This window comes from Cyrtonyx montezumae, unplaced genomic scaffold, assembly GCF_038088225.1.
Source record: "Cyrtonyx montezumae isolate F1298 unplaced genomic scaffold, pur_monq_1.0 scaffold_3, whole genome shotgun sequence".
Classification (NCBI taxonomy): Eukaryota; Metazoa; Chordata; class Aves; order Galliformes; family Odontophoridae; genus Cyrtonyx; species Cyrtonyx montezumae.
Genome location: NW_027072034.1, coordinates 468431 through 482546, shown reverse-complemented (window position 1 = coordinate 482546; position 14116 = coordinate 468431). Strand labels below are relative to the sequence as shown.

The 14116-nt window shown below is 48.9% G+C and overlaps 1 protein-coding gene across 1 annotated transcript; it reads left to right on the top strand.

The window, feature by feature from the left end:
- Positions 1–1720: 1720 nt before the first annotated feature.
- Positions 1721–4507, top strand: MLNR (motilin receptor). The gene is made up of 2 exons (XM_065741873.1): positions 1721–2471; positions 4209–4507. Exons 1-2 carry the CDS (start codon positions 1721–1723, stop codon positions 4505–4507), a joined length of 1050 nt encoding a protein of 349 aa, XP_065597945.1.
- The last annotated feature ends 9609 nt before the right edge of the window (positions 4508–14116 follow it).

Below are 14116 nucleotides of genomic sequence, written 5' to 3'. Positions count from 1 at the left end.
AGTTCTTCACTGCAAGTAGATGTCTTGGAAAGACTGCAAGGGGATGGCACAAGTGGTTTATCTTCCCCCCAGGATTTGATGTTTACTCATAAAAATGCCTCTTCTCACGAATCCAGAAGGGAGAGCGAGAGAGAACTTCTTAGGTTTGTCACTTAAATTGAAAACTCGTTCTGAAGTTGAGCACGGATGGGATGCAGTTGATGCAGGTGTCTGTGCCCTCCGGTTTGGCCAGTTTGTAGCTCTTTGAGATAAAATTCATTTGAATCTTTGCTGTTAACCCGACGTTCACTTGCCATACCTGCCAGAATCGAGCACTGCCTTTCGTTCGCTTTTCCTTTCCTTTCTTCCTTTGGGGCACCACATCAGAAGACGAAGTGTAGTAATTTGCACCAGAAAACTTAAAGCTGCTTTTTTTTCTTTTTTTTTTTTCCCCGAGATCCTGATGTTTAATGTAATGTCTCTTTTTGGATACTGTACCAAATTGTTAATTGCATGTAGTTAATGTTGCATTAGAGCACTTTGCAATTGCATAACTCATCGATGTTTTGTGAGCTTGCATTTGTGAGTTCTGGGATGAGCAGACCGAATTCTGTCCCACGGAACATCTCGCTGGATGTCCACGATTGCCAGTGACACAGAGCTTGTAGTGAACCTAGCTTTGAAAACTTGTCTCATCACACTTACGTTCTTTGTTACACACTTTGTAATTAGCTCCTTTTAATTTATTTGAGTTACACCATAGTGGATCATTAATGACTCCTAGTTGCGTTCAGTTCGGCATTTTTAACGGTATTAAACACTTCTGTCAGTCTTAATAATAATAAAAAAGGAACCTCTGTCTCGTGCTTTGAAGATCTCTGAAGAATTTCTCGTACCTTAGAGCGGGCATGTATCGTAGTTGTTTATACGTCCAATGATCTGTGCTGTAGAAAACTGTTGCTGCGTTTCGTTTAAGAAAAGAAAAAAAGAAATGGCACAGAGCTCGGCCTCCGAGCGGCCGGAGTGGGCTCTGTCTTTAAGCTGTACTGTATGTTTACAATTTGTTTCCGATCTGCCATGTCGACGTCCGGGCCGATTCCTTCCCAGAGCACAGCGACAGCAGGTGTTTTCTAGAACCCTCCCCCGGTGCCACGGTCGAGTGTAGCAGCCCACACATTTCTTACGGTCGAATGTCTCAAATGGTAAAAGATTTGTTACTACATTGAAGCTGCGGCGACTTCTGTTTTTCATAGTAAAATCCAAATGAGCTCCTATTTTTGATAGTCACTTAATAGCGTATTTGCCATTCGAGCCTCAGTGCGTATGACTGCATTGAAGACAGTTTTTAATGTAATCTTAATTTTACCTCATATACTGTACATTCCAAAAATAAAATAAAAAAAATAAAAAAAAATTAAAAAGGGAAAAAAAATAACGAAACCTAAACCTTTTTAAATCGATATAGATGACACTACCAAACATATCACTTTGCAACTGTACAACGTCGGACTTCATGAAACCTGTATAGTCTCATAGAAAACGCATCAAGTATGTAGCAGAGTATCTTTACAAATCTGTGGAAAATAAAAGTCTCCTTCTTTTTCGTCCTTCGTTCATTCCGTTCCTCCGTCCGCCCGGGGCCGCTCGGGCGGGGCGGGGCGGGCCGGGCCGGGCCGGCGGGGCGGGGCGGGGCCGGGGCCGGGCGGGTAGCGGCACTGTTGGGCGGCCGCGAGCCGGTGCCATGTGGGGGAACGGCAGCCGGGCCGATCCGTGGTCCGCGCCGCCGTGCGACGAGTGGCTGTGCTCGGCGCTGCCGCTGCGGGCGCTGGTGCCGGTGACGGCCGTGTGCGTGGGGCTGTTCGCGGTCGGCGTGGTGGGCAACGTGCTGACGGTGCTGGTCACCTGCGGGCACCGCGACGGCCGCAGCACCACCGACCTGTACCTGGGCAGCATGGCGCTGTCCGACCTGCTCATCCTGCTGGGGCTGCCCCTCGACCTGTACCGCCTGTGGCGCTCCCGGCCCTGGATCTTCGGGCAGCTGCTGTGCCGCCTGTCGCACTACCTGAGCGAGGGCTGCACGTACTGCACCATCCTGCACATCACCGCGCTCACGGTGGAGCGTTACGTGGCCGTCTGCTTCCCGCTGCGGGCCAAGGTGCTGGTCACCCGGCGCCGCGTCAAAGCCGTCATCGGAGCCCTCTGGGCCTTCGCCCTGCTCTCGGCAGCGCCCTTCTTCTTCGTGGTGGGCGTGGAGCAGCCCGACAACCGCACGGACTTCGGCCGCGAGTGCAAGCCCACCCCGCGGGCTCTGGAGTCCGGCCTGCTGGGCACCATGTTCTGGGTCACCACGTCCTACTTCGTGCTGCCCGTCGTCTGCCTCAGCGTCCTCTACGGCTTCATCGGCCGCGAGCTGTGGCGGAGCAAGGGCCGTGTGCGGGGCCTCGGCGCGGCTCTCCGGGCGCGGGGCCACCGGCACGCCGTCCGGATCCTGGGTGAGTCCCTCGGCCGCCCCCAGGAGCCGTCGGCGCCGTCCTCATCCCGGCAGCCGTCCGCCCGCGTAGCGCCTGTCCACGATCTCTCTCGTCCGAGGGCTTCCGAACGGGGATCCGATCGGTGTTCAGAAAGAGCTGAAGGGAGGCGGGAGGAGAATGGGTGAGGCCGCGCTCTTCTCGGTGGAGCGGTGACCTAAAAGGCGAGCGTAGGGGGTTCCATCCTTACGTGCGGAAGAACTTGACGGGAAGGGTGACGGAGCAGTGGCACAGCTGCACAGAGAGGTGGTGGAGTCTCCTTCTCTGCAGACGTTCCAGACCCGCCTGGACGCCTACCTGTGCAACCTGGGCTAGGGAGCTGCTGTGGCGGGGGGTTGGACTCCGTGATCTCTGGAGCCAACCCCTGCAGTTCTGCAGTTCTGCGGTTCTGTTCTCCTTGAGCACTTGGGGCCAGTGCGTCCTCAGAGTCCTGTGCAGGTGGGGATAGCTCAGAGCGTCCCAGCTCACGCACAGCCGTGTGAGACAGCACTCCCTGTGGGGCTCAGTCTGACGGCTCAGACAAGTGCTCTTTTGCTGGCTTTCATAGACTCACAGAGTCCTTTGAATCGGAAGAGACCCCTAAAGTCCACCTGGCCCAACTCCTCTGCAACGAGCAGGAACACCTACAGCTCCACCAGGAGCTCAGAGCCCCTTCCAGCCTGACCTTGGGTGTCCGCAGGGACGGGGCAGCTACCGCCCCTCTGGGCAACCTCACCTCCCATCCTATAGAAACAGTAGCAAAGAGAGTGCCCTTTGCCATCTTAACAGGGAAGCTGCCTGATGTGGGGGCAGGGCTCTCCAGCAGAAATGCATGCACCCAGACTCAGAATCTGTCAAACCATCTGTCAAAAAGAAAGGAGTCACTCTTAAGGCTGACAGCTGGCCTTGATGCTAGTCCCTTTTTTCAACAGTGAGTGCCGTCTATATTTATATTTCCGTATATCCACATATTTCTACGTATCTGTTTTTGTATGATGATTCTTGCTTTCCTCAAAGGAGCTGACAGCATTCTGCATGTGATGTATTCCAGGCACAAATTTGCTTTGGCTTTATTCCTTTTGCTAAGCTCTGAGAAACATGAGGGTTCCTCCACAAATGATTATTCCCTTCAGTTGCATGCATTTGTAAGCAAGAATAATGGAACTCGTGGATGCAGTGATTTATTTTGTAGTGGCCCCATAGGTGACACTTTCAAGCACAAACTTGGCTGTTCCATGTCTGCTTCAGCCGTGTGGCTGCTGGAGGAGTGTCTCAATGTGGTAAAGGCTCTGTGCTAAAACTGCTGTGCCCTGCGGTCTCGCTTTGGGAGCACAGATGTATGTAGGAGCAGTGCTGTAAGAGCAGCTCTGTGCTTCCACAGGGATGCTGCTCCTCATTCTGACTGTCGTTTCCCTATCGTCTGTGTGACATTACAGGTGTTCCCAGGGGGAATCCTCGTTGTTCTGATCCCGTTGTGCAGATGCTGCACTTCTGTTACATTCTTCTCAGTGAACTCAGCCGTTGGAGATTGGCTGAGCTTCCAGCGGTCACCTCTTACTCCAGAGGCTGACGACTGGGCTCACTGCAGGGGAGTTGGATCAGACAGCCTTGAGGAGTCCCTTCCAACTCACATGGTTCTGTGATTCTATGAAACTGAGCTTACGAGGTGGCCTGTGGATTAACTCACTCCTTAACTGTGGTTTGTATTATTTTTTCTTGTAGCTGTGGTGATTCTGGCCTTTGTAATTTGCTGGTTGCCTTTCCACATTGGCAGGATCATATTTATAAGCACCCAGGACACCAGGACGATGCTGTTCTCCCAATACTTCAACATCTTTGCCCTGCAGCTGTTCTACCTGAGCGCCTCCATCAATCCCATCCTCTACAACCTCATCTCACAGAGGTACCGGGCAGCAGCCTGCAAGCTGCTGCTGCCATGCCGGCGTGTGAGAAGGGCTCTAGTGGGAGCAAAAGTGTCCAGAGCTTTCACAGAGTCCAGCAGTGGCATAAGGCACGGGTAAAACGGGCAGCTCCGAGGCTGTGCCCCAGCACTGGGCTTCACGAGGCAATTCCATGCAGGGAAGGGCACTTCCTCCTGCAGAGAGTCACAGAAGGGTGGACATCTGCCAGGGCTGTGGTACTTTATAACTCGTCGTATGCTGAAGCACTTGGTTTTTTGCCAGAGGAACGAGCAGGGACAATAAAGTAATGAGAGAGATGTGAAAGCCGACACGACGGGAAAAGCTGAAGGATAATACCAGTAAAACTGTGGTTTTGGTTTATTTTGTGTTGTTCAGCCACATTTGTTCTCTACGACTCCTGGTGCTTTCTAAACGCCATAACGTCAAGGACTGCAAAGCAGTGGGGAACTCACACAGAGCCTGTGCTGCTCTAAAGAGGTTTTCTCAGAAGGAGGCGGACGCAGAAGGAACTGCCCACTGCCATCAGCACTCTGGCAAGAAGGGGACACATGTTTTTATTAACCAGACTCGTAAACACGGATGGAGTTTCCAGAACAGTTTAACTGGCTCTTCCCCTGGGGAAGCATATCCTCTGCAGGTTGCCCTGTGCCATTAAACACATCTCTTAATTACTGGCAACCAATTTAGATATCGCTGCTTACATCCTCTTGGCAGTGTTTGGTTAGCATTAGTGTGTAACCACCCAGCACTGGGCTACCCCAGTACAGAGGTCGTGAGGATTGAGATTCCCTTGGGGTAAATTAAGGGGAAACATCAACAAATGACTGGCTAACAATTTTATTCAAATTATTTATTGTCGTGTGATTTTTGATGCTATATAAGAAATCATAGAATGGCTTGGATTGGAGGGAAGCTTAAAAATCATCAAGCTCCAGTGCTGTGCCGTGGGCAGTGCCACCCAGCAGCTCAGGCTGCCCACAGCCCCACACAACCTGGCCTCGAGTGCCTCCAGGGATGGGGCACACACTGCTTCTCTGGGCAGCTGTGCCACGGCCTCACTGCCCTCAGAGGAAAGAAATTCTTCTTAACATCTAACCTAAATCTCCACACCATTCCCTCTTGTCCTGTCACTATCAGACCATGTAAAAAGTCAGTCCCTCTCCTGCTTATAAGCTCCCTTCAAGTACTAGAAGGCCAAGTGAGGTCTCCCTACAGCCTTCTCTTCTCCAAGTTGGACAAGCCCAATTCCCTCAACTTTTCTTCAGTTCTCTGAGCATCTCTGTGGCCCTTCTCTGGACCTGCTCCAACAACTCCACATCCCTCCTGTGGTGGGAGCCCCAGGCCTGGATGCAGCACTGCAGATGAGGCCTCACGAGGGCAAAGCAGAGTGGGACAATCCCCTCCCTCTCCCTGCTGCCACCCCTCTTGATGCAGCCCAGGATACTGTTGGCCTTCTGGGCTGCAGACACACTTTGCTGTTTCGTGTCCAGCTTTTTGTCCACCAGGACAGACAAATCCTTCTTGGCAAGGTTGCTCTCAATGAGCTGTTTTCCCAGTTGTACACGTCTGGGATTTCCCTGACCAAAGTGTGAACTCCTTATGCTTGGCCATGTTGAACCTCAGTAGGTTCACATGAGCCCACTTTTCTAGTATGTACGGGTCCCTCTGGATGACATCCCTTCCCTCTGTCATATCAACCACAACATAGTTTGTTGTCATCAGCAAACGCTGAAGACACACTCAGTCTCACTTCTTCCCCCACTGTTCCTTTCTGGAACTCGGCAGGTCTGTGCAGTCTCACAGGATAAGGATGTGTCTGGTGCAATGGCACCTCTCCTTGCAAGGCTTCGTGCAGCCCCTCCTTATCTCGTTACTGTGGTGATCTCCTTTTACTCTTTACCAAGTGCTTGGGGCGTTAACCTTCTGCTTCTCAGCTTCTTCCACAGTGCTCTGTCATGTTATGTTCTTGTGGTACAATGTGCTGAGGTAACCGAGCTGCCCTGGCCGAGCTGTGTGCCCAGCAGGCTGGCATTGCAAGCCAGAAAATGACGTGCTAGCTTTGCTCCAAAAGTCTACAATACAAACTCAAGCTGTGCAACTTAGGCACAAGTGTTTTTTAGGCAGGGAGAGCTACAGGAGTAGCTTTTTGCAAAATCAAACTGCAACAATTGCAGTTGCATTTCTTTAAAGGGTGACTACTCCTGGCTGTAGTGAGATAAGCCTGGAACAGAAATCAATGAAATGAGGCTGCACTTAAACACATGTGCTTGGGGCATACTGAAGTTTACCATCTGTCCTACCTGAAATGCAAAGGCTATTCAAAATCCAGCTCAGGGAGCTCAGCACAGTAGAACTGAAGCCAGGCCTTCTCCAGCTAAAAGCATGACCAAGTTCTTTATTTGACTCTGAGTCACCAAATGGAGTATCTGAAGACAGAAAGCTCCCCGGCTCCTGGCGTGCACACATCTCCTCACATCAGCTTGGCTGCAGCTTTGGGGCTGGGTTGGTTTGCTTTTGCTGGGTGGTGCTCTTCAGTCAAATGCACTGAAATGACAGAACAGCTGGCACACTGCAGAGATAGGAGAAAGAGCAAATCTTTGTCGTACTGCTGTGTGGCCACACAGCCTTCTCCTTCATGCCTGCGGTCTGCTGCTGCTGCCTCTTCTTTTTCCCCTGGCTGCTGAGCTGCACTGGTCCAGCTTCCCGCTGCTGGGGTGCGTGGCACCTCCCTGCACTTGACATCTTCTTGCTTCCTGCATCAGGCTGCAAGGAGGGGTCTGGTGTGCTGGGCAAACCATTTGTATCCTTGTGATAAATACCCTGGTGGGAGAAGTACAACAGCACATGCAGCAAACTACATTTGTGAGCCTGTAATGCCTTTTAATTAATGCTCTGTCCCTATTAGGACATATCCTTCAGAAATAAATTGAGTTGGCGAGTTTCCTTAGAATTACTAGGCCTGGCACTGCTGCCTGTGGCAGTCAGCACCGGGCTGAGCGAGGAGAGAGCCTGCAGACAAACAGGAGTGCTAGGTTATTCATTCCCACAACACTGCACAGGTGCAGCTTGGCTGTCTTCTGTAGGGATATTTCAGAAGCCATTTGTCTATGGACTATTGGGAAAAATGGTAGAGAGGTGCAGAACAGCCTTAGATACAAAAAGAAATGGCAGTGATGTAAGGAGGAGAGGGAAATGGGGGAATTTGAAAGCGAAGCACAAAGAAGGGATGGAAAGAGAAAGTGTGTCCTTGTGCATCTTCATAGGTCACTCAATGACACTGAAATACATGGAGGGAAATCAGTGATCTTACGCAGCACTGGAGACGTCTTGCAGGCCGCACATCTTACCCATACAGACATTAAACCAGGGAGCAGAAGGTCACTCTTCAACTTTCTTCTTCATTTCAAATTACCCAGTTTCTATACTCATCGTGTAGCTGTACACTGCTCACAGATCTCCACGACAAATTTGATATGTGGTATTCCCTTGGTTTGGTATATAGGGTATGGTATTCCCTTGGTTTGACATAACTTTATTTGCGTTTGTGGTCACTGTTCCACTTAACATGACTCTAAAATAAAATCCATCTTAGCTTATCCAAATTAGACCACAGCTAATAGAAATCTATTCTAAAAGTTGAATTTCTATTCTAAAATAAATATTGTGGAAAACTACTGTAAGTACCAGTATTTTTCTTCTTTCTTCTATTTAATCAGCTTAATCTGCTTGTGTTAATCAAAGAAGCACAGCACGGCTGAGGCTGGCAGGGCCCTCTGGGTCCCTCTGCTGCAGCCCCTGCCCCAGCAGGGACACCCAGAGCAGGGTGCCCAAGGTCACGCCCAGGCAGCTCTGGGAGATCCCCAAGGAAGAGACCACACATCCTCTGGGCAGCCTGTGCCACTGATCCATCACCACACTGCACAGAAGTGCTCCTGGTGTTCAGAGGGAACCTCCTGTGCTCCAGGTTGTGCCCATGGCCTCTGGTGCTGGCACCGGGCACCACTGACAGAGCCTGGCTCCATCCTCTGGCACCATCCCTCAGGGATTTATGGACAATGCTCAGCAAAGCAAAGACATAGGCATGAGGTACTCAATTTTAACTAAAGCTCCTTCTGGACTGAGGCAGCAAGTGGGTCTTCTGGTCCATGTGGACATCCCGCATTTCTTTCTGGACTATTACAAAAAGACAAGCAAATCCTAAATTCCTTTCTCAAGTCCTAAATTCCTTTCTCAAGTCTTCTTTGGAGGTCGTATGAACCAGGCAAACAGAAATAGTTCCAAGCACATCTTGCAGCCTTGAAGTATCCATTTTCAAAATGGTGCTGTTCCAAAAAGCAGCTGGCAAAACCAGGATGGGCAGCACTCAATCTCCTGGAAAAGAAGGAAAGGGCAGGATACTGCAAAGAGCGTGGGGGCACAGCACAGACCCTCCAGAGAAGCCCAGCGTAACCCAGGAGTTGCCCTTGGGCTGGGGCACTGTACCAGCATCTGCAAATAACAAAGGCTTTTGCAATCCTTGTTGTTTTTTGGTTTTTTTTTCCTGGATTTTTTTTTTTAGTGTATTAATGAGAACAAAATAACCAAAGGAAAAAAAAAGAGAGAACTAGAGAGAGGGGCACAAAAACCTGAGCATTAGCACTGTGTTATACGGAGGTTTTGCACACTCACAGCAAGTGATCTTCTGGGAAACAAAGACCTTTGAAGCGGCACAAGCTGTGGGTAAAACGATGCTATCTGCAAAGGCAGCATGCAGCTGGCCCAGCAGAGCAGAGAGGTGCAGGGACATGTGTTTTTTCCTTACAGCCATCCCCTTAAAATCAGATTTGGTACTGTTGCTGCCCTGTTCCCACAGGAAACAAAATAATAAGCGAGGACATGTCTGTGATTATACAAAGATTATATAAAGTAAATGGAAAAAGAGCTGGCTGCACAGTGAGCGGGTGTGAGCCAAACTGCTCTGAAGTAACTGAAGGGACCATCCTAGCGTTAGGTCACTTCAGCCTGATGTGAACAAACCCTGACGGCCCTGGCTCAGCACCTTGGGTTTGCTTTGGCCACAGGCTTCGCTTCACCAAAAAAAGCCACTTGTCTGTTGAAATGACTGCCTGCAGATACATTTCCAGTGCCTTAGGGAACAATTTACCATCTGGTGTCCTGTTATTATGTGCCACTGTACGCAAGCTTTGGGGAGGATTCCCTGGAGCTCAGGAGAGAACCAGTGGGAGCTGGTAGCTCAGCACAGCGTCTGTGCTATGGCTACACCAAGATGTGCTGCGAGAGGATGGGGGCAGAGATGAGATTAAGTCTCTTGGGCACTTAGTACCAGTAGATCCTGTAACATTTTATCACAGGGCAAAGCATAGCATTTCCACTCTTACCACAGGCTCACATACAGCTGATGTTTATTAACTATTTCTGGTTTGCAGCTTGCAATGGGGGGGTGGCTATCAGGTGGCTGAGGCTCAGTGCAGCCTGCCCAGAGGCCCATGGTGTGACCCTGACATGCCTCAAACCACTGGCAACAAAAAGAACATTGTTTTCCACTCCAGGGTTTCTATCTCACACAGAAACCCTCTGCTGATGCCGTAAGTTGGTGCTGATGCCACAACACAAATCTCCAAGCAGGCCAGCTAAGCCAGTTGTTACCAAAGTGTTTGAAAAAGCCAGCTCCTGACTGGAAAATGGTTGTCCAGGCTTGGGCAGCACACAGCACTGGTGAGGCTGTGCCTCGAGTACTGAGTTCAGTTTTGGGCCCTTCTCTGCAAGAAAGACTTTGAGGCCCTGGAGTGTGTCAAGACGAGGGCAACAAAGCTGTGAGGGGTCTGGAGCACAAGTCTGATGGGGAATGGGTGAGGGAACTGGGCTTGTTCAGTCTGGAGAAGAGGAGGCTCGGGGGAGACCTTACTGCTCTCTACAACTAAATGAAGGGAGGTTGTGCCAAGGGGGGGTTGGCCTCTTCTCTCAGGTAACAGTGATAGGGAATGGCAGTAAGCTGCACCACAGGAGCTTCAGGTTGGATATTAGGAAAAAATTCTTCTCAGAAAGAATGGTGAGGTACTGCAACAGGCTGCCTGGGGAAGTGGGGGAGTCAGCATTGCTGGAGGTGATCAAGAACTGTGTGGATGTGGCACTGAGGAACATGGTGGTATGATGGTGATGGGCTGACTGCTGGACTAGATGATCTTATTAGTCTTTCCAACCTTAATGATTCTATGATTAGAAGTGCTGGAGAAGTAGGGGAATTGAAGAGAGTGCCTTCAGCCTCACTGAATCTTAGAATCATTAAGGTTGGAAAAGATTTCTAAGATTATCTAGTCCAATCAAGCCATCACCACCGTGACCACAAACTATGTCCCTGCTCCTTAAGTCTTCTTAAGTAGTGCAAACCAGCTGGTTTTTTGTTTGTTGGTGTTGTGGGATTTTTTTTTAAGAGAAAAATCCTAAAGCAGAGTCAGGTGTCTTTTCCTGTTGTAGTGGGGTGGGGACCCTAGCAGATGTCACTGTAGTACCCCCCCTAGTGGACAGCCATCTGTGGGTCAACTTCTCCTGCCCTGCAACCCTCAAACCTCAGCACATCGCCAGAGTGCTGCCTTGTACATATGTTCTAGAATCACGGTATATCCCAAGTTGGAAGGGACCCATAAGGATCATCATCCAAACCCTGGCTCCACACAGCACCACCCACAACCAGAATAAGGCTGATAGCACTGTCCACACAATCCTTGAACTCCAGCAACTTGTGCTGTGACCACTGCCCTGGGGAGCCTGTTCCTGTGGTTTGTTTCATTTACAAGGATTACTGAGGACAGTAGTGTAAATCATATGCTTCATTAAATGGATCATAAATAAATCAGTCCAGAAATCAAATGTTTATGACAATCAGCTTAAGTGACTTGCAGTCTCTGGAGGTTTGCCAGGTTTAATCTGCTTAGCATCCCCACCATCTCCTAACCAAGTGCACGACTCCAGCTCTTAGAAGTCTCTTTCAGGCTGTGCCTTCCTTTATGATGTGTCCTTTTTTTCTGGATTAATGTGATCCATTCAGAAAGTTTCAGACCATTTGAACAGTATCTTCCTTGCCTTCACCTTTCAGTTCTTTGTGGCTTCTCTCCCTCCTTGCAAATCAGCTCCCTTTGCGGCTGCCAAGCAGCCTGTGATGCCCACCCCCATGTCCATGTTAGCAATAGGCACTAAATTACATTTATCTCTCTATGCTGAGTCCGCTCTACCTGTGTCCTAATCTCAACCCATGAGCTTTTTTCGTCGTATTTTCTCCCTGTTCTGTTGAGAAGTGGGAGTGAAAGAGAGCTGCGGAAGGGGCCAGTGCTGAACGGAGTAACATTTGGTGCTTTCTATGCTGCTTGGCATGAACAGAGATGCCTTCTGTGGAGCACAGGAATGGGGAGGATGGAGATGTCTGAAACCAACCAACCCTGGGAAAGGCACAGGAAAATGCAGAATCACAGAATTGTAGGGGTTGGAAGGGACTCTGGGAATCACCTCGTCCAACCCCTTCTAAAGCAGGTTCCCTGCAGTAGGTTGCACAAGAAAATGTCCAGGTGGGTTTTAAATATCTTCAGAGAAGGAGACTCCACAAGCCTGCTCCAGTGCTCCAGGAGGCAGCCCCAGCAAACAGAAGCCCTCTACAGCATGAAGCCACACTTTGAACCCTTTTCCTCTTACAGTCTATTTCCTCTTTAGGTATTTTTTTGTCACTAGCTGATTTGGTCTGCAGTCCATTTTCCAGCTGTTAGAAAAAAACCCAGCCTTTCTCGGGAGCTGATAACATCCAGACTCCTGTTTTCTTTTCATTTCCTTATTTTCAGACCTTTCTTGCTTCATAAAGTACATGTGTGTGAGATGAACCATCTGTCTCCATGTGCAAATGTAATGGGGGGCTCTAGGAATACTGCATTTATTTCTAAGTAGGAAAACAAAATGGAATTCTTGCTTTCCTCATCACTGAAACGTGGGACCAAACTGACAAAGGAATCACAAATAAGAAAAGCTGACAGATAACGTCTGTTATGGGATGGGGAAAGGACCAAGCCAGACCCTTTGACAGGACACATCAGACATGCCCCATCTCCAGCATGCTGCTCTAGAAAACTGGCACGCTCCTCTCTGTTCCCTGCTCATCTATATATGGGCTTTGTTTGTGCAAGTTGTTATCTGTACCAGAGTTATACAAATATCTTCTTAAAAGAATTTAAGCACCTGGCAAATATTTATCATTATCCCAGCTGTTTCACTTGCCATGCCATTTCTGAAAGGCATATTCATGTCTTTTCCTGAACCACAGGAAATCTCATCTTGGCATTTTAATAAACAGGACACCACTGAGTGTCTGCAATTAAAAAAGTTAATTTGTGTGAGTCAACATCAGAGTCTCGAAGCACTGAGCCAATGCCTCAGTAGGTTCTCATGTTCTTATCATTGTACATGTGCACACGTGCATGCACGTGCTAATTTTTGAAAGGACCACAGACATCAGTGCAGAATAAATGCTTGAATGTAAGTATAACATGCAGCCACATTGTGGTGAAACAATGGTTTATACCTCAGCTACTCAACACGTACATTCTGGGCATGTAAATCAGCAGTGCATGGGCAGAGACGTGGGATTAGCCTCTCCCCCTCTCATCTCTCACACTCCTGGCATGATCCAAAATCTACTGCCTTTCTGATTCTAGAGTAACACATTTTTGTTGTAGCTGAAGAAAGACATTCTCACTCACAGCAGTGTTGACCCTCTGCTGCTTTCAGCAGAGGCACAAACCTGGCTTAGGACAGCTTTGCAGGAAGGCAGACTCTTCTGAGGTGAAACATGGCAGCTCACTGCCAGGCTTCAGAGCAGAGCATGGAGTACAGCAAGCTCAGCTTTATAAGTCTGAAGAGCAACATCTCCCAGGTCCAATCTCTAACAGGTACATGCAACCTCTTCTGGAAATGCACTAACATGAAGAAGTGGCCATCTTGCTGGACAGCAGTAGATTCCTCTTGTTTTAATTAGCATCATTAATTCCTGTTTGTTCTCTTACTTGATTTTAATTATTAGATTAGCAGAGATCTTTTCATCCCTTGTGGACTGATGAGGCTGCAGGATGCATTTGGTTTTGCCTGACAGAGGTGCAGAAACTGTCTTCAAAATTAGCTGACAAAAAGGGTATCGCCAGCTGAAATTCCTTAAGCTTGACTTGCAAAGATATTCTATCTGCACGATAGAAACAAATAGCAGACATCTCCTATATGAACCAAAGCGCCTACATGTTACAGTGATGTTTAACATCTCACTTTCCAATAGGAGGGCTGTTTGCTTTTTTCTTAAGTCCAAAATCATAAAATCATAGAATGGCTTGGGTTTGGAAGGACCTCAAGGATCACCACATTGCAATGCCCCTGCCACAGACAGCACTGCCAGCTGTTAGACCAAGCTCTAGATCAGGCTGCCCAGGGCCCCATCCAACCTGACCTTAAACACCTCCAGGGATGGGGTGTCCACAGCCTCTCTGTGCAGCCTGTGCCAGCACCTCCCCACCCTCTCAGTAAAGAACTTTCCCCTGACATCTAAGCTGAATCTTCCTTCCTTTAGTTTAAAACTATTCCCCCTTATCACTATCTACCCATGTAAAAAGTTGATTTCCCTCATCTGTGTAAGCTCATTTTAAATCCTGGAAGGCCACAATGAGGTTTCCCAAATACTTTCTC

Bases quoted from the DNA above. Each gene is read 5' to 3' on its own strand.
- MLNR (XM_065741873.1), top strand. From the start codon at position 1,721: ATGTGGGGGAACGGCAGCCGGGCCGATCCGTGGTCCGCGCCGCCGTGC. The intron at 2,472-4,208 runs GTGAGTCCCTCG...TTTTTCTTGTAG, and splicing joins GCACGCCGTCCGGATCCTGG to CTGTGGTGATTCTGGCCTTT.